Source organism: Melampsora larici-populina, assembly GCF_000204055.1.
Source record: "Melampsora larici-populina 98AG31 unplaced genomic scaffold MELLAscaffold_7, whole genome shotgun sequence".
In the NCBI taxonomy this organism is placed as follows: Eukaryota; Fungi; Basidiomycota; class Pucciniomycetes; order Pucciniales; family Melampsoraceae; genus Melampsora; species Melampsora laricis-populina.
This window is the reverse complement of record NW_006768771.1, coordinates 1,416,267-1,436,525: the sequence shown is the minus strand read 5'-3', so window position 1 is coordinate 1,436,525 and position 20,259 is coordinate 1,416,267. Positions and strand designations below refer to the sequence as shown.

Sequence of the window (20,259 nt, the reverse complement as noted above, 5' to 3'; positions counted from 1 at the left end):
GGAGATCAAAAGAACAGATATGAAAATCGAGTTTCCGATACAATAAAATTGCAATCAAAACCGATTCAAAATTCAAATCAATCAAGATCTGGCCAGTTAGATTCATGTTCCAAAAACATGTGACCTATGTTCGGACAATGTGCGTATTACATTTCATGAATGTAACCAAGAAGAACTTGTCAGCAATATGTTGCAAGTATGTCTGACTTTCATACTTGATACGTTCAGCATTCATGCTGATTACATAACGATTATGTACAACAAGTGTTGGGCAAAGGCAAACAAAACATGTTCGCAACGTAACCACATATGTTTATGTCACGTTTTTACTGGGGATGTTTTCAGATCATCAGGAAAACATTGTTGAAACAGATGTTGAAAGCATGTAACAATTACGAATCTTTTGATCCGTAGTCTAGGATTGTATGGTGCAACTGAGGGGTGGGATGCTGCTGAGACTATGTGATGGGTGCAGGATGGTGGAGATGGCGTACACGCGACGTGACCGCGCTAGGGAGGAGCGCAGAGGATGCCGGCTTAGACCCATAAATGTGGGTATGTAAGTTGGAGGTCACGTTAGCCGCAGGCGATCACGTGCCGGTGGTGACACTTGACTTGTGGTTCCAAATGCAATCGCATATAAGCATCGCAGTAGTACTGTAATCACACATGTAATCGGAATTATCAGAGTGATTCTCATAATTATCAGCGCCCATACGAAAGTCTGATCTACCCCAGTCCCAGATTCCCAGGACGGAAACCCGGATCCTCTGGTGCTCCCTAGGAAACTTACATTTTCCTCAGCTAAAGTGTTTAATGTCACCAATTAAATCCACCTCACCCCGTGTGCGAAGGAACCCTCGTCGTGCGACTAGACCCACTCAACAGCAACCGCAGCAGAGCTTAGCGGAACGACCTGATACCTGCATTACGAGCAAAAGTAATCTACCCCTCAACAACTCAGGTACAGCCTCTGAACAAACCAAAGTTCTACCTTCGAAAGTTTCCAACCCGAAAGGCTCTAACTGGAAATCTATCAAAGCCACCTTGAACGTTGTGAAGAAGAAGCGAAAAAACAAAAATCCTCCTCAAGAGCCTATTTCGACTCAACCCGCTGCCAACCCACCCGCCAAGAAGCGAAAACCTAGGACCAAACCGAAAAAAGCGTCTGAGAAAGGTCAAGTACCCGGCAAGGGCGAAGTACAGACTGTAGCTTCATCGCTTCCCGACAAAGCTCAGAACAAGATGAATGGCTCTCAACAATTCACAGGAAACGTAAGGATCATCTTCAATTACCTTGCAACACATCTGACCCTTTACCGCGCCAGTTTTGCTGTACCTCGAGCGAAGCGCAGTCCAGAAGATCAAATTGAGCTAACGCACCTTTCTCCCGCCTTGATAGGTTGATTTTATAAGCTTTGACCAATCTGATCACGAGCACGATGTGGATGATGCCAACCAAGCCAATGACAGCCAAATACCGAACAAGGGAAACAAGTTTCAAGGAAAAAAACGATCGTATGGGGCCTCACGTTTAGGTGTGACTGATGCTGAGGCTAATGAGGTTAGAAAGAAAAAAGGAATGGCGATCACCCCATGGTTTGATACCTTACAATGGAAGAATCGCAACGTACAACAGATGTCGGTCGTTAACCATCTTCTTTGTACCGTATGCTACCAATTGGATTATTGATTCTTGATAATGGTATGACCATTCTGATGTAACTTTTCAAACAGGCTCACAGCAGAGATCGGTTCATTTGTCGCGTATATCAGACCTACTCGTGAAGAAGACGAATTAAGGTTGATGATTATTGAGATGATCCGAAAGGCTGTGACGATGCAATGGCCTGATGCGGATGTAGTACCGTTCGGTTCGTTTGGAACCAAGTTGTACCTCCCCGGAGGGTAAGTGACTCGTCTTTTTCGGCATTGGGTTGGCTGGATCACGCTTGGCAAGTGTAGCTGATCGACTCTCGCGTTGGCGGTGTATCATCTTCTTTATTTCAGCGATATCGATTTAGTGATATTATCAACCCGGATGATGAAGGATGCTAAAAGCAAAATTCTCTACAGATTAGCACCTTTACTTCGAGAACAAAATATCGGTCAAGACGTTGTTGTGATCGCCAAAGCCAAAGTTCCAATCATCAAATTCAAAACGATTTTCGGAAACTTTCAAGTTGATATTAGTATCAATCAATCAAATGGACTGGTAGCTTTGGAAAAAGTGAACGAGTTACTCGATGATGTGAAATATTTGAGTAAAGACCTACGAGCTGAACAGCGACATCATCAACATTCTCGAAATCAAAGTAAAAGACGCAACGAAGAAACGAACCTGGAGATGGACGAAGAGGAAGAAGCCATTAGTAAGGTAGTTGAAGAGTTGGGCGCTGCAAAGTGTATGATTCTAGTCATCAAGTCCGTCTTGAAGCAAAGAGGGATGAACGAGGTTTACAGTGGGGGGCTAGGTTCATATAGTATCATCTGTCTAGTCATTTCATTTCTTCAAGTGAGTCTTTAGTCTGGATAATCTATAGTAGCTGTTTCTGTGATTCTGATGATCAAATATCGATAACCTACAACTTAGCTCCACCCTAAAATCCAGCGTGGCGACATCGACCCAAACAAAAATCTGGGCGTCCTACTTCTCGAGTTTTTCGAGCTTTATGGAAAACACTACAACTTTGAGTGAGTCTCTAGCATGTATGCTTCACTTGAATGATTGTCTGATATGAATGTTTTGAATTTCATAGTGAGACGGGTATCAGTGTTAGACAAGGTGGATCATACTTTAGTAAGATCAAACGCGGCTGGCAACGAGAACGTCAGCCATTCTTACTGAGTATTGAGGATCCCGCTGATTCAAGTATGTATGGGTTCCTAATCTACAACCCGTTTCCGCTCTCTTCTTACAAGATAGTGCAAATTATGACTCGTGTATCATAACTCATTGCATTGTTCTTTCTCCCTGTGCTTACTTCAGCAAATGACATATCTGGCGGTTCTCATAACATTCTCGGCGTCCGAAGTGTTTTTTCCGGAGCTTTTGACCTACTCTGCGCAACCTTATACCACCGACATTCCTTACAAATGTCAAGAGCCGATGCTGTCTCATCTCGACGGCTTCAAACCTCTCGACCTCTCCTGGCAGTACCCAAGCCCAATCAAGCAAACGAAGAAGAAGCAGACGACATACAAGACCCTATGGAACAAAGCTTATTAGGAGAAATAATGGGAGTAACAAAAGAACTTGTTCAGAATCGCAAGAAGAATTATAAACTATATTACAGTGGAACGATTCAAAGACTTCTAGGTAGATCTCCTCCACCTTCACCCAATGAACTCTCTCCTACAAACAATCCAGGTATCTCAAAAACCGAAAAACGTAAAATGAGAAAAGAGAGAAAGAAAGGAAAACAGAAAGAAAAAGCTGATGTCACTGAGGAATTAAATCAACCTAAGGCTGTAAGAGAAGACAGCGAGATGGAGGAAGGTCAGCTGTCGGATACCCAAAGCCAACACCACACTACTCACTATGCAAAGGATCGTTCGGCGAAGAAGAAGCAGTCTGTCGACGTGGATTACATCGAGCTAGAAGATTCCAACGAACGCGAGGATGGTAAACAATCAAAGCGACGAAAGATTGAGGAATCCGACTCGCAATGGGTTGTTGATACTCAGCCTACAGTTATTTACATAGATGACTCAGATAGGTCCGCGTCTCGGAGACCTCCAGGTACTACGGATCTGGAACTCAACTTATCACCCTCACTAGTCACCAACTTAGTCTTGCCTAAATCACATAAAAATAATAAAGCAGATCATGATGAAGATCAGGACTCTCGATACAACATCACCAAGCCTTCGAAAACTAGACGGACTAAGTACGACGATGACGATGAATCTGAAGGGAGTCAAATTCGAGAGACAAATCTTATCGCTTCTTGTTCGTACCCTATGACGGAGAAGCAAGCTCAAAAAAGTACAGAGCCTTATTATGCGGATGATGCATCCGATGATAGTTTAACAGAGGATGAAATGCTAGTAGGATATCTTCGAGGTGCGACTCATTCAAATCGATCTTCACATCCTAATGGACAATATCCGGAAGACGTCGGTTGCAGCCAGCTTTCACCGCCAGCCATTCCTGCAACACCTTCTGGAACCCCACCGTCTGAGAAAGATCACACAAGTGCTACTCGACCCGTTAACAATATTCAAATCGCTGATCATCGATCGATAGAGTTAGATTTCACCCCTGGTACACCTACAGGTACGCCACCCTCGGCAAGTCGACTTTCTTACGAAGCAAGGCAAAAAGTTTGGCTTTCAAAAGCAGTACCACAGCCAGAAGATTGATTGAAGGATATAGGATTTTGTAGCTATATCTTTTATGAAAGCTCTTTCTCTGTAAAAACCAAATCATCAAGCAGCAAAAAAAGAAATGATTGTTGTGTTACAAACTTCAAATTAAAATACCTATCTGTATGAGAAATGAATTTTTTTCACCCCAAAGTGTGCCTTTTTTACAAGTCCGAATCCACTGCCTAAACATCTATCCAGCGTAACAATATTATGACGTTCAAGTCTTGGTATCTTTTGGAGAATGCTGAGATTCAAATTGTGACATGTATTCAATTTGTTTCATGGGTAGGCGTGCGTATCTTGTCATATCCTGATCGTCTGCTATGACGAAAGCTATTCAGGAGTTGCAATCCAATTACTAAAGTAGTATCAGTTTGATAAGTTCAAAGTGGGTTTTTTTATTTGAATCTGCCTGTACCCTGAGTCATCACGATCAAGGTAATCGCCGTCTGAATTGGAAACCGGCTGTTTCTGGCACCGTTCAGCGCATAGGGATCTCGAATGAGATCGGGTGTACCCACATCCATTGGAAGTACTGATCACCGCATAGATATCAAGTGATATCGCAGGCCTCAAGAGATCTTATAGTATCTTATTGCTCAAACAGTTGACTATTGCACAAAACGCTAGCACGCGCACAGAGAAAACACAACACAAGCTGAGCCGATTGTTGTGAGTCACATAGCTGACTGGCTTCTTGGTCGAGCATGCAAACTCAAAAGAGCACTTCTCTAGAAGGCTGGTTGGGCAGAGGGTCAGAGAAATTATGATATATATGATTAGCAAATTGGGGTTCAAGTTAGAGACCTATTACAACAAGGTGTGATGATTTTAAGTCAGTTTTGATAGTGATTATCGAGGATCACTGCAGGGAATAATTTTATTTCATGATGGTTCAAAATCAATTCATTGAAAAGTTTGAGACCAAGTACACCATTGGCTCGATCCAGATGGTGAAGTGTCAACTTTGATGTCGATTCGATCTGCATTGGGACCAAAGAAACCTTGAGTTGCCCAGCTTTCCATGGTGAGCCGATCAAATGGTCCGTAGATTTGAGGGGGCATAGCGAGGCTGGATGGATTGTTAGGATCAGGTTTGAACTTGTAAAAGAGGGAAGGAGAAGGGTTGTTTGGTTGAAGAGCAGTCGTAGGTCGCGCGATCAATGGTTTTCGGTCCGAGTTCGAATTGTGGTTCGATGAGATCGATCTTTCATTGTTCAGTGGAGCAGTGGAATCACATGGAGGGATCCAATCTCGAGGTACGAGCCCTTCGCTCTTCAGAAGACCGGTGATTGTTCCATGAGACATGTCATAAACGTCGAGTTCACCGTGAGTGCCCATGAGAGTAGATGCAAGGTCGGTGATCTCAGCAATTTTTTGATCGATCGCAATTTGTTCTTCGGATTTATCAGATTGAGTACTTCGTTCTTTGCCTTTCCCTTTATCGATATCCATTTCATCGGTGATTGAAGCGGGCACAAGCTCATCAATCACAGTGCGTTTGGTGACTTTCTTCTTTCGCGTCTGCTGGTGGGCGCGCTTCTCAGATCCTAGTTGATAAAGTGTTTGAGACACTGTTCGACCATTCTGAGCCGAAAGAAACGACAGGAGCGATACATAACAGTCTTTTCTCGTGCGCTGCAGAGCTTGCTGATCCCGTAAGGCCGATAATTTTTGAATTTCTTCTGTGGAAGCGGTCGAAGATGAATTAGCACTTGGAAGAACCCATGTTTTAATGGTAAAAGTGATGGGGAATATGATTTCTGACGTACCCTCTTGTTTCCTTTTTGCTTCTCGTGCCATTTTCATAGTCTTTTTGCTATCAACACCTTCCAACCAATTGTCATGGGCGGCTTCTGGATCCTTTACCGAAGCCACGTAGCTTCCGTCTGCAGCCATTCTGCCTTCAGTAAGCTCCTCCGCCATATTAAACTTGCTTAGCATAAAGCCCATTCCTTTTTTTGATTTTCTTCGAGCTCTTGGCGCGTCATCTGCATTAGCAAACTCATCACCCGGTACGAAATCTTCTTCTTCATCCGAATAACCATCAGAAAATTCATCTTCATCATCCCCATTATTCTCCTCTTTTGCTTTTGATTTTTTTGCCTTGTTCTCTCCAGTTTCGTCATCATCACCATCCTCCTCCCTCCCGAACTCCTGTCCTTCAATGTCACCGAGATCAAGATACTCTTTTGCCTCAGCCCCATGCTTCAATCTCATTCCTACATCCACTTTTTCAAATCTCTTATTCGATTTCTTTGACGCTGATTCGGAAGCTCCTTCATCGTCGTCGAACATATCTTCATCTTCGGTTTTGGACTTCTTTTCTCGAACTTCAGCATTTTCTGTAGATGAATCTGAATCGTAACCTTCATTTTTGACTCTCCTTTTACCCACTTTTCCAACTGGATTTAATTCATCATATTGAAGATCGTCATCTCCTCCATCATCGCTGAAAGTTCGACTAGGTCCAGCATCAGCTACAAATTTGACTTTTTTGTTTTTCGACTGAGTAGTTTTCTGAACTGGAGGTGAATCGAAAGTAGAAGCTTCAAGGTTTCTTTTGTTTGACATCTTTTTGATATTGTTGAGTTGGATGAGTGGTTGGAATTGGAATGTGGCTGAGTAAAAGGGATGATGATGCAACGGATACGTAATGAGTGTCCGGTCCGGTACTGGTCCGCAGCCTTCATGCTCCGAATTCACACTCCTGAGCCGCATCCGGTCTCGGCAGGTGATCGTACCACTGTGGTACCGCCTAAGTTTAAACATTATTGTTCAACGCGTTTTCATCTTCCTCATATATTTTAATTTTAGGTTCTCTGGTCTGATTTACCCTTTCCGGCTATATTTTGCTTAGAATTTGATCCTCTTTGATCCCCGTTATCAGGCTGTTGTACTTCTCATACCTTGCAGATCTGTTTGCGTTCTCGAGAAAAAATTTATCTACACAAAGGCGAACGTTGCTTCACTGTAATTACATCTAATTCATTCCTCAGCTATGATGGAGGGGGTTGAGAGATTAGAGCCATCAACTCGGCCACATGAACTTTTGAAAAGTTTATCTGCTAGTTTGAATCATCATCATATGCTTATTGCTTAACTTAAGCTTCCTAATACAATTGTTAGTCTTGGAAATCATAAGCTTTGTAATGAGAATAATAAAGGAAAAGATGATGGGGACAATGGGTATAGTGCAAATAGTGATGTGAATTCTGGACTTCATCCTGATTTAGTTGATGGCGGTGGGACGTAGTTAGGTATGAAACTTTCAGAAAACTTCACCAAAGGAATACTTGATTTTTGAAGTTACAAAAGAAGACTTGGAGATTATTGTTTCTTGTATGAATGCCCTTTGTAAGAAACAATAAAACCTAATTTATATACATAGTTATATCCTTTTTACATTTAATCAAAAATAGGGGGAAAGATGAACTGATGAGCTTGTGAGGCTTCAGATACGCTGTGTCGTCTCCCATACACACCCACAAAGCATTTTAGACATGATCATTGCAGTTTCTGAGTTGGTTAAAAGTAGGCAGAGGCAAAGTATTGTACTAATAGCCCAGTGAGATCCCTGCACAGATATCTTGATTCTTACCACATAAAGTGACTTTTGGGGGTTTGCGGCAGCTTTGCCTGGGCCTACAGCTAATGGCAAGGTGAGAGGATCAAACAAACCAAGGTTGCTTAGAAGCCATACATCACGGTCAAGATTATCAGTGGAAGCTGCCCAAACGGTTCGAAATTAGATCTCATCATCCACGATCGTGTCAGTGAGTATACAGTGCAACAGAATTGCATCCAGTGCGTGATACAGATACAAAAACAGCCCGATGACGCATATAGCCATTACAATTATCAGTGAATCGATCGAGGTCACATGTAGGAACATATAGGGATAAAAAGCAATGCAGATGAACTGATATATTTACAAAATAGTACCTCACTGACTTCTTCGACATTATGTCCTAAAAATAATTGATTACGTTTGCTGATTTGCGAGAAATAGTAAGTAGAAACATGAAATCCTGTTTTCATGGGTAAGACCACTAGTCTTGAGAAGATGAACAAGTTGATAGTTATAGGATTCTATCAAAGTCCATAAGATTAATGCTTGATAAGATGATTTTGGCGGAATTTTGTGCAGTATGTGATGGTTGTGTGCGTATCTGAAGAGATCTTGGTGTTGCCGATAAGATAACTCATCGAGGCTTTCATGTGTGAGCAACGATCTCAATATACCAGTGATGCAAGATAGTTGGAAAGTCTAGAGAAGGAACAAAAACAGGAATCAGTCGTCGGAACAGATAAGATTGATTGAGACGAACTCTGACTCGTACCCTTATTAGATTCCTATCAAAGAAAGTCCCAAAATGGCGCTCATTAGGCATTGTGTTATCTTCCAGGCCGGAAGACTCGATACTCTCCTGTGCGCAGTGCTCTTTGAATCGGCGGAATCGATGGGGCTTGTCAATAGCGTCGAGTTCTGAGATTGGTTTCCGTCAAGGTAGATAGGCTGTGTGAGCTGCGTACTAGCGAGCTGTGACTGGTCTGGCATTGCTTTCGGAGTTGAGGATGAATTTGCTGTCGGATGAACTGCACGAGCTAGAGCGCTCAAAAGAGTGTTTTTGGAGACAGGATCACCGAGTTTAGTCATGAGGTCTTGTAAGCCGGATAATTCCGCCGCTGTTGGAGTCACTGTGGTCGGAGTGGTTTGAGTTGATGATAGGCCGGCTGTCACCGTGTTTTCCGACAGTGCGACACGTGGATTCGTACCAAGTTGCTGCGGATACGCATAAGCCTTAAATGATACCAATGATAGGATTATATACAATGCAAGCTGAGCGTTCTGGTGCATGAAAACAGGCCACATCGTGAGAGAAGACCAAGCAGTAGCAGAGAGATGGAGCTCGACTTGCTCAATGGCGAGAAGGACCGCGGGAGTAGCGCCTTCGAAGGCAGTCGGAGAGAAACGTTCCGCGGTTGCCTTTTTGAAGGGGGCGAGATCAATGTCACAGTCAATTTTTTTTGGTCTGCAGCAATCGCGATTTTAATTCGATGCCTTCACTGAGTCTTGATGCTTTGCTGGGTTACTTGTTTGGTATGTTGATGATTAGGTGAGGCCAAAAGTTTACTTAAAACACATATTTACCGTTATGAAAATGACTGTTAATTGAGATGGGTAGAAAAAGTATTGAAGATTATTGATCTCTTGAAGTTGTGCTAACTATACGTGAAGAAAAACGAGAATCCGATGGGGGTTGACCAGCGCAGAACACGTCAGAACTTGTTTGCAAAACGACTTCAACACGCCTTCTCAATCCTACCCCTGTCGGTTGGGCTCGCCTCCGACGCCGTTGAGTTTGGGTCACGGAGTTTGTTTTGGCGTCGCAGGTGAATTACGAATTCGCTTTGGCTGGCAACCGTTGGTCAGCACCTAGGCCTAGGTAGTAGGATGTAGTGCGCTATGTGTATAGTGCGGTCTAGAGCGCTCTTAGGCTACTGGTCAGTCGTGTTGGCTCTTAATGGCTCCCACTATTCCACTACGCTTGCTCTGGTGCGGATGTGTGCGAGTTTTAGACTCAGCCTGGCGTGCGATAAATGCACGTTGGCTGACGGATAACCTCTTGCGAAAAAAGCTACCTGATTGTTCAAATCCGCTCTTGCCCGCTTTTGCTGGAATCCAAATTGTTCGTAAGGTGGGGCGGGGCAAAGAAGCGACGGTTGCCTCAAGCAGGTCGAGTAGAGGACGAATATTTCAGAAGACGTGTTTTACGATAAGGATCAGGAGGGAAGTCCAGAGCAAGAAGATCTCTGACTTCTCGTACAGACAGGCTTTCTACACTTCCGCTATCTCGAGCCTCAACTTCTCAACGACGCAGTGGACGTCTTGGTTGCTTTTGAACGCCGTAGAGCAGGTAGAGCTTATATCTTACCAAGTCCCCCCGAGGCCTACCATTACTATTAGCGATACTTTGAACAACGCAACAAAAAAGCGAAGTTGTCCTCGAATTTGGGATTCTTTCAAACATGCCCTTACCCCTTGACAACTTCGGAAGTCCCTTGTTTGAGCCGGCCAGTACAGCTCAAAACAAGTGAGACTTTGTTAAGTTTGCAATGGCCCCATCATAGTATGTGTCCCAGATCTCATCACAACTTTGCAGGCTTATGGTCCCATTGACAATTTTTATGGAACAGAAACCACTCATTTGTCCTGTCCTGTCTCCGCTTCCGGAAGTCACAGTGTACACTCAACCTTATCAGCCTACTCTGGGCATGTACAACAGACTGTCTATTACCCAAACATGGTGAGTGTCCTCAAAGCTTTGCACAACGTTTCCGCGAACTCTGCACCGCTGAACGCGTGAAAAAGCAGCGTAAATTCTGAATCCCGACATCCCTTCCTTTTGTATTGCATCATCATATATATGATAACTCCTACCAAATATTGGCCCCCTTATCCTAGAGCTTCAACCAGGAAAATCTGGTGCTTTATTTACTCCAGGCTCATCCGGGTTCACTTCCTCAAGTACATCACCCAGTTCCTATTCATTTACTCCATGTTAAAGTGTACTGTCCCACTTGTTTTCATTACTCATTTTTCATATTCTTTTGACTATGCACAATAGCGTCTTGTAAAGTTTATCTCATCAGTTTTTTATCATCGCTGTGCCGGCAAATTCATTTTGTTCAAGTTTCCTGATGCGCTTGTGCGTGGCGCGCAATTGGCTCCAGCGGTATTTACCGTAATATGCGCGCGGTGCGTGGTGTACACTTCTAGAAAGTATGATGATTTATGTGATTTGATTTCTTTTTTTCATTCAGGTTTAATTGTTTCATGATCATATTTCTTGAATTATTACTATAGCGAAAAAACAGAAAATGTTATAGAAATGGATATCAATCAATCATAGTAAGATTAGAAAAAGATGTAGTAATTCCTTTTATTGATTGTTCTAGATTATAGCGTGTAATGTTCTAGCAATCACACTCAAAAAAAAGAGTGACATGGTGCCACTTTAATTGAGTTTGGTGTGAATTTTTCAAAGGTGTTTTGGAAATTGGACGCTCTCGCACCGCTCTCGTGACGCGACCCGACTTGAATGGGAATGAATTGGCAATTGTATTAGCCTGGGCAGGCTGCGTCGCAAGGTGCGAAAGTGTCACCTCGGGGTACCTTATTCAACCACTTGAAGCAGTGAATAGAATAGGGGCTCTCAAACCTGACCCGGTTTCAAAAAACCCAGTTGACCCAGTTGACTTTTTGGCTGGGAGCTGTCAATAAATTTCAAATTTATATACAAAGTTACTGCCAAAAAGTCAACTGGGTCAACTGGGTTTTTGAAAACCGGGTCAGATTTGAGAGCCCCTAATGTACCATACTGCTGCTTCCAGCTCAAGGTGTGCTCCGGCCGATATCCGGCGAGTTCAAGCCATTCCGACAACCGAACCGCCGGATTATCTGGCCACCGGATGATGTCAAAGGCCTTTCCGGTATCCGGATCCGTCGGATATCCGGCTAAAAAACCGGGTCCGGGTCCCTGATAACACGCAGAAGCTGCGGTATCCGGCGTGTTCAGGCCATTCCGACAACCGAACCGCCGGATTATCCGGCCACCGGATGGTTTCAAAACCCTTTCCGACATCCGGATCCGACGGATGCTCCGTCGGATATCCGTCGGATCTTCGGTTCCGGAGCACACCTTGACTTCCAGCATCAACCCCCTCATCTCGACCCATCTCGCGCATCTCCCCATCTCGGTACCCCAAATATACACTTACCGAGAAGTTTTTTGAAATTTCATACATACAACTTAGCCAGATAAGGCTTAAGAGCCCTATGGCACACCGGACTTTGTCCTCATCCACCTCCAACTCAATCGACTCACCACTACAACTCAACTCAAACCCGCATAACCAAACGTTTTTATAGGTATCAAAGGACACATTTGATTTTTTTCTACATATTTTTCTACATATCAAAGTATCTCATCAAGTAGCCTTCACAAACACAAAGATTCAGTGAATTGTTTGTTCAGAGATCGAGATCAATTGCCATTGTGAACGATTGAAAAAGATTGACAAGGATCCATTCCTACTCGTAGATCGTTTTGCATCTTGTCTTGAATTGATGTATGATTATTCAAGACCACCATGTTTTTGAAAGTAATCATCAAAAGAACCAACATCACTTAGTGAACAGTTTGCATTATCATCTCATATCCTCATCTTTAAACAACTCTACAAAATCCAATGTAATTTGGTAATCAAATCATACAGTTGAACAGATTTTTATTGTTTTGGAGTGGAAGTTGTCAAACATCTGTAATAAAACAAATATGATCATATGCCATATGTTCCACTCGAAGTGAACACTTGAACATACATGAAGTTCAACAGAAGACCCGGTGAAAGCAAAAACTCTCACTGTGGTGTCTTTTGTTTTTGACTCATTCGAGCAGACAAATCTAATATTAAAATCATAATTTTGCATTTGCGCGACCAGCGATAAAGAAATGTTTACATGATGATTGAATTTGGCTTTGCTGAAAACGGATCTAAACAATCAAAAAACTGATCAACATCGATATGCTCACCTCACTGAAAGAGACACTTGTAGCAACCTAATTGGATTTTTTCCACAATAAACTGTGAATAATTGCAGACGATATGTACATGATTGACTGGATTTAGAAACAGACGATTAAATGATCAAGCAACTAAATGAATTTGACAAAAATTGATATTGATACTGGTAGACCGAGTAGAAATCCTGATGAGCAACGGCTCTTGCAATTTGTATTTCAGAGGGGTGTTGTTAGAGCTAGGCAGGCGAGTATTCCAATCAATGAGATTTTATCAGCCAGAGAGTCATTACGCATCCTCGGCGGGTGTGTTATCACTTGCTGAGTGTGTTGCAATAGGAGGTGTGTTAATGTTGATAGGTGTGGTGTTGTTTGTGGGAGTGGAAGGGTCTTCCAGAGGTGTAGCGGGAGGATTATCAGACCCACACTGACGTCTGCGTTTGGCCTTTCGAGTCGGGACCGCTTCGGTTTCCAGGATTAGTATTTTGTTGTGCAAAATATCATCCAAGACATCACGCGCTTGTGTTGGTGTCAGTTGATTGCTATCTTGCATGATATAGCTGGTGCAAGACTTTGAATCCGAGGCGAATTGCACATAGTAGCCGTCCTCGGCTAGCTTTTCCTTACAACCTTTCCAAGTCCACTTCTTGATCTTGTCTTTTGTCTTTATGCCTAAGCAGAAGGTAAGTAGAAAAAGAGGAGCAAGTCAGTAAAATATTGAAGCATTATTTTAGCAAAACTGACTGACTGATCAGTTTGGACAGGGCTTCTCGACACCTTCCTCTGTCTGTGTAAGCATAGCAATATCAGTAGATGAATGATTAATTGTCAAAGTGAAAGTTAATATGTGACTTACCATCAAGTTTGGTTTTACTCAAATTGAGTAGCCCAGCCTGGGTCCCGGTGACAAATGCCTGTAATTGTGCGGCAATATGATTCTTTGGGTGACATATCCTGTCGTGCTCAACCCACTTCAGAGCGCGCGGTGTGGCTCGGACAACCTGGTACGAATCATCACCTAAGTAATTTGATACACCTATTATGGCGAAGTCGCCCTCATATGTCGCAGCCATATTGTTGGCCTGAATGTATGCGATAGTCAGTGAAAACTTCTTGCTATAAGTAAAAAAAACCGCTGACCTCGCCTTGCCACTTGAGCATGAAATTATTCACAGCTGCTCGAGCGCTTGCCAAAGACATGTTTTTGGCTCGGACGTTGCTGAGAAGTTCTGTTCTTGGTGTATTGGAATCAGTATGGGGTGTAGAATCGATCGGGTTGGGTGTAGTCACACTGTTCACGGGTTGATTCTGTACTTTGTACGAATCTTTCTCTGCCTGCGACTTCTCGCTCCATATACTCGAAGCCAATGTTGAACCTTTTCCATTTGCTACACCCGACGCTGGAAGATCATCACCGGTGAAGATTAGATGTCAATTTACTATAAAATATCATACAAACAAGTTACAGAACTTACTCTCTTTGAATATTCCGCTAACCTCCTCGCTTTTATACCACTGTTGATAGCTGTTTGGACCTCTCCGTACTGTCTTTTCGCCCCTGTGATGTCTTATGTCAGCGTATTGGTATTATAATATCCAACCAATCAAAAGATATTGACATACCATAGTTTACGAACTGCTTTGACTGAAACCTGATTATTTATGCAATTGATTGCCAATGCCTTGTCAAATTCATCGTGTAAAGCCAGGTAGTAATTTTTCAGGGCCGGTGGTACAGTATCCTTATTCTTAGCATGCTTTTCCGAAAGCATTCACAATTCGACAGAGGGCTTTTTCATCATATCCTCGGGTGTTGGGAGGTTTGATGGCCGTGGTTTTGAATTATCTCTTTCTCCTCTTAGCGAGTTAGGGAGAAAGTGATTGACAATGGCCCTTGTAGTTGTAGGTCCCTGCGTCCGCGTTGATGTGGGCGTGGTGAGGCTAGCAGACCTAGTAGGTTCGATTGTGGGTGGTATTCGAGGGACACCAGCAGGACCTTCCCGACGGGCATTTTTGCGCTTCTGAGTTGTTGTGGGCGGCTGGCTTTGAAGGTGAGTTCCAGTGGAAGCCTGTGGGGGTTGGCGGTTTCTATCGAGAGCGCTTGGATAGGTTGCTTCCTGGATGACGGGAGGACGTGACTGCAGCAGACGCACCGATGCAACATGTTGATTATTCTTGGGAGACCTTTCACCAAAGTTTCTGTCGTGTAGTTGACTCTGTCCAGAGCTATGAAAATAGTCTTGAGTTTGCTGAAGGTTAGAGCGATAATGGGTAGATTGAGTTTGCTGAGCATGAGCGGTCAAATTAGAGCTATCATAGTTAGAGCCAGGATACATAGAGTTGTAAATGTTGTGATGGTCTTGCTGAGCTGAGTTAGGATACGAGCTGTAAGTGTTGTGGTGATCTTGTCGAGCTAAGTCAGGATGAAAGATGTAAGTGTTTTGTTCATTCTGAGCTGGACTTTGCTGACCACCATGTTGTTGCGCCGAGAGTTGGTTATGAAGTTGATTATGATCTTCACGCTGCTGACCATGACCAATAAACCCAGAGTGATAGAAGTCAGTTTGATTTGGAGTTCCTTGCGCACCTTGCACACCATGTGCTTGTGAGACAATCTGAGGGTCAGTGGGGTTTTCCTGGTGATAGGAAGGATATTCGAGCATTGTTAACTTTTGCGTGCAAAGAGAATGTGGTGGATAATTTTCAAAGTTGATGAATAAGATTTGAGGAGGCTTTGACTATATGCAGTCAATTTGAAATTGGTAAAACCGCAAGTTTCTGACCATTTGACATTGGTGCAGAACCAAGTTTCTGACCATTTGAAATTGTAAAGCCAAGTTTTTAACTTAACACTCACATGACACAACTTGGCTATAGCTCAATACAAATTCAGGTGGTGCCAAAAATGGTGGTAAATATTCATCAAAAAGTTCCACATCCTCACAACAAGATCATATTGAATGATATGTTGAAATGGGATATTTATTTTGACCAAAATACACAAACTTTACAAAAAGCACTGTCGGACCTGAACCTCACTAACTAGTAGCCAAAACATTATCAAATTATGCACTGAATTTGCACCAAGACGGCAAAGAAAGACTTGACCTGTGATGTCAATGTTCTACAATGGAAGACTTGGACTGTAGATTTGCTATTTATCAAACTGATATTTGATCATGTACATTGTACATTGCATATAAAAAATCAAAGCAGAGTGACATAAATTCTTCACTCTGAACCGGATATACACTGAGCAGGAGAGACGTATGAGTTGGGAGAGAATGCCACAGATTTCAGAGGGGGATGCAGTGGCACCATCAGAAAGATTTAAAATTGGCAGAGATAACAAGCCAATATTTGAAATATTCAAAGTATAATTGCAAAGGGTTTTTAGGATTGTGTCCTTGTGTGCTACTACACTGGGCAGTAGAGATATGTTGGGTCACAGATTTCCCCACAAAGGTCAGAGGTGTGAGATGATGGTACCATCAGAAATATACACCATTGCTTGACATTATAATGAGCCAATAATCAAGGGATTTGAGCCAGGGATGAAAGATTTATGTGGAATTTTGTACTTGTGCAGTACTATTCTTGATGTGAGAAATATGTGGGGCCATAAGATTTGCCAGAGAGTCCAGAGGGGTGACATGGTGATATCATCAGAAAGTGCCAGTGTTAGCCAAAACAATGAGCCATATTCGTGAATTATGATGCATTGATGACCACATAGAGATTTTAGTGTATTGCCAAAGTGTCAAGATGTGCATATCTTGGACATTTGTGATCAGAAACTGTTGGTCCAAAAATGAAAAGTGTAGAAAATTTAATTACACCTAGAGTCTAATGAGACCATTTCTGGATAATACCTAGATTTAGTGGTCAATTAGAGGTATTGGTGATGTTTTGGGCAGTTGCAAAGGTCACAATTTGTGCATAACTCACTCAACTGTAGCTCAACCTGAATGGTTCAATAACAAACATATCTTTAAACATAATTATAGATAGAGTTTGATACAGCTGTTATTCCAAAATCTTATGTCTTGATGGCCACATATAGGTTTTTGTGATGTTGTGGGGGGATATAAATGTCACAAATTACCCATATCTCACTCAATTTTGCTCCAAAGTTGGAAGTTCAATAATGAAAGGTGTTTGAAATTAAATTTTATTTTCCATTTAATAATAACTTTTCTTGAAAAAAAGGCTTCTTGACACACCTTTGCCCAATTTAAATTTTAACACCCATTTTTCTTTGTCCATATCTCAGCCAATTTTTGTCTTTTGGTGTTTGAAATTGTTCCATTGAATTCCTGAGTGTTTTTAGGGGGGGTTTATTAATGAAATTTTAGGCCAAAGTCACTTTGAAATTTCTTCAAACTTTCAGGCCAAGAAAGCACATATTTGTGCTTTTAACACGAAATATAGCAACATAACACTCTTTAGCCAAATGAGATTTGGTGCAGAAAGGGTGATTACTTTCCTTAATTATTTTTATTACATTTATAACAATTCCAAATGATTTTTAACCATTCAGAACCATCCATAACTGAGTTATGAAGAATTTGCTGGTTTTACTGAGGTTACAAATAGGGCATTGCGCCAACCTCAAACCAATAATTTCAAACAAGATGATTTTTTTTGTCAAAAGTGTAATAATAAACCCATCATAAAATGGCTTTTTGGACAATATTTATCAATGAATGATCAAAATCCAATCAATAATGAGTGAGATGTGTTCCTTTTGTGCAACTCGTATGATTTCCAGTTTTCACAAAATGTATAAAATGTCTGTCAAGAGTAATTAAGTCATACAAATACTCGTAGTGAACCCCCCATGAAATTATTTTTTGAATAATTTTCATTATTTCATAATCACATTCTGATCGATATTGAGTGAGCTGTGCACATATTGTGCCAGTTGTATGACAAGAAAGGTTCACGATATCTCATTTTTGCACAATCAATCCTTTTTTTGTGCAAATTTGGTCATCAAGCTCATTAAGCAAACATAAAAATATAGAATGAAACAGAAACATCACACAAGAATAAACTATGATTTATCTCAAGAAGAAGTATTAATACACCTCGTCTCCCTTACAAGCCGCACTGAAAGACATTACCAACTCAAAAAAACAAACAAATACCCGACAACAACAATACAACTTAATTTATGGAGAACAATATTGTTAGATATGGTTAGAGCTTACGGAGGCTCATGTTTTATGGTAGTTTTTTCAATCGCATATCTTCCATGTTACACGCATGATGTGGGATTCGAACATCGACCTGGCGTATAAGCGATATATACTACAATTCCAGGGACTTTGCAAGAATCAAGTGTCACTTGCACTACATGCAAAGTGCTGACCCCGCATCCGCGGGGTCGCGGTGACGCTGCACAAAACCCAAGGGGGGGGTCTTGCAAAAGCGGGGGGTCAATCTGGGGTCAGCGCGACCCCGCACCCGCGGCGTCACCACCCTGCATGTAGTGTTGTCATTATGAAACTTTTCCTTTCAGCACTTCTGTGCGCGTAGGAAATCTTTCCAGATGGTTTCCTTTAGTACTTCTGTGTGCCTAGGACACTATCGCAGAAGGCCAAGTGGGATGTTAGCCGATAAACCCGTTACAATCCAAATCGACTTCACGACATGTTACAATCACTCTGATTTTTTTGCATTTTGGTTGGTAAGGCTTCAGCTCAATTGACACTCTTCTTTTTAAAGCTTACTATCCTTGGTCAGCCTTTTACAGGCTGGAGATACCTACAGTACTACCAGACACCAGATACATATATAGTGTATGGGACTTGTAATTTTACCTTCTCATTTTCGATATCATAAGATAACTTTCTTGATCATCAATTTCTCACAAATGTTCATGTTACATTTTAGCAGATAGAGTAAAAATACAACATATGGTATTACTATGACTATTCAAACAGTGTTGCTGGGTTTACAGCAGAACTAATATCTATCAAATCCAGCTTGTGTATAAGCCCAGAAACTGCATCATCATGCTCACCATCTGAGCTACTGTCATCATCGTTGATAATCACAGAATTCTGGCCTTCGATATCGTCCTCGTCCATATCCTCTTCTTCTGTAACCTCTTCTTCCGTAGCTGTATCAATATCACCAGGAATCATAGACAGATGTCCCTCTTTGAGGAGAGTTGTGATATGATCTATCTGATTTTCCCATGTTTTCTTGAGGTCTTCATCTCCAACTTGGCTATGATGTGTCCGAGAAAAAACTTCAAGTAGTCCTTCATTCCACATGAGCTGTAGGTTTGCCATTTTAACAACCCGATTGTTGATGACCACAGTAGCTGCGTTCTGACGAGCCAGAGGAGGTAAACATGAAAGTGTGGGGTGAGAGGTCAGAGTAGTCGCTAGGATTGGGTCAGAGTTTGGTACCGATTTCAAAGAAAGGAGAGTCCTCCAGATTTGATTGTGGCTCGTGATTGCCCAACGCATAGCTCGGCGAGCCTCCCAGCCAAGCCGCCTGAGCTCCTCGGTTGCTCGATCAGCATATGCAACTTGCTGCATGCCATGTCTCGTCTTTGGATCTACTGCCCAAGGTGCTTCCAGTTTTGTGAAGAGAGAGTTGTTCCAGAAGGGATGATCTGCTTGGATATGAATTAGATCGTTATAATCAATATTTTCTGGGAGCTGATGGTGTGGATATTCCGCGTGGTATTCCGCCCGACGAGTTTGATATGTTTCAACAACTTTCTTAAGCTGTGTTACATGCTTCCGAAGTGCAACAAGCAAATTGGTCTTTCCCTTATGTCCTAGTTGGAAGGGAGAGTAGTAAGCTTCACACTTGTATTGAATCTCGTTCCAATTTGTGACTTACCTAGATTTGATTCATGTCCATCTGTGCGACTCTGTTGGAGTGGTCGCTTTTCCTCACATATGGCAATATACTTCAGCCCAACTTTGTGCTTACTGTACCAGAGCTTGAGGAATGCTTTCTGCTCGTTTTCTAATCCCAGAACATTTGCAGTGCCTACTTTTGCCGCCTGCTTATCAATTCGCTCTTTCAGATCAGCTGTGGACCGAAGTCGAGCAAGAACCTGTTCAGGTGTAAGCATTGGCTTTAACCTGCCAAAAAAACAACACTGTCAATAATTATAAATCCTAGTATATATGAATCGACTTACCACTCAGCTTCTAGTTCATCATGTAAAGATAATAGACGACCAAGTTCTAACTGTTGCTTCAACAAGACTGCCTGCTTACTTGTGTATGCTTCGCGCTCGGAAGCCCACTGCCCACGGAAAAAATCGGCT

At 42.2% G+C, this 20,259-nt stretch overlaps 5 protein-coding genes across 5 annotated transcripts; 1 reads left to right on the top strand and 4 right to left on the bottom strand.

Moving 5' to 3' along the window:
• Positions 1-816: 816 nt before the first annotated feature.
• Positions 817-4,518, top strand: MELLADRAFT_115680 (uncharacterized protein; the record flags this gene model as incomplete). The annotated part of the gene is made up of 7 exons (XM_007406910.1): positions 817-1,275; positions 1,403-1,641; positions 1,738-1,908; positions 2,011-2,515; positions 2,594-2,694; positions 2,760-2,872; positions 2,990-4,518. The coding sequence occupies 7 exons, from the start codon at positions 817-819 to the stop codon at positions 4,363-4,365; spliced, it is 2,964 nt and encodes a 987-aa protein (XP_007406972.1).
• Positions 4,519-5,277: 759 nt separating this feature from the next.
• On the bottom strand, positions 5,278-7,092 carry MELLADRAFT_95287 (uncharacterized protein; the record flags this gene model as incomplete). The annotated part of the gene is made up of 2 exons (XM_007406788.1): positions 5,278-6,056; positions 6,144-7,092. 2 exons carry the CDS (start codon positions 7,090-7,092, stop codon positions 5,278-5,280), a joined length of 1,728 nt encoding a protein of 575 aa, XP_007406850.1.
• A 1,061-nt stretch (positions 7,093-8,153) lies between these two features.
• On the bottom strand, positions 8,154-9,434 carry MELLADRAFT_71166 (uncharacterized protein; the record flags this gene model as incomplete). The annotated part of the gene is made up of 2 exons (XM_007406787.1): positions 8,154-8,641; positions 8,715-9,434. One exon carries the CDS (start codon positions 9,245-9,247, stop codon positions 8,720-8,722), a length of 528 nt encoding a protein of 175 aa, XP_007406849.1.
• A 3,814-nt stretch (positions 9,435-13,248) lies between these two features.
• MELLADRAFT_95285 (uncharacterized protein) lies at positions 13,249-15,778 on the bottom strand (the record flags this gene model as incomplete). The annotated part of the gene is made up of 8 exons (XM_007406786.1): positions 13,249-13,631; positions 13,708-13,746; positions 13,816-14,041; positions 14,100-14,359; positions 14,435-14,517; positions 14,583-14,716; positions 14,846-15,628; positions 15,743-15,778. 8 exons carry the CDS (start codon positions 15,776-15,778, stop codon positions 13,249-13,251), a joined length of 1,944 nt encoding a protein of 647 aa, XP_007406848.1.
• A 3,403-nt stretch (positions 15,779-19,181) lies between these two features.
• On the bottom strand, positions 19,182-20,061 carry MELLADRAFT_103887 (uncharacterized protein; the record flags this gene model as incomplete). The annotated part of the gene is made up of 3 exons (XM_007406785.1): positions 19,182-19,196; positions 19,220-19,758; positions 19,824-20,061. The coding sequence occupies 3 exons, from the start codon at positions 20,059-20,061 to the stop codon at positions 19,182-19,184; spliced, it is 792 nt and encodes a 263-aa protein (XP_007406847.1).
• Between the last annotated feature and the right edge of the window lie 198 nt (positions 20,062-20,259).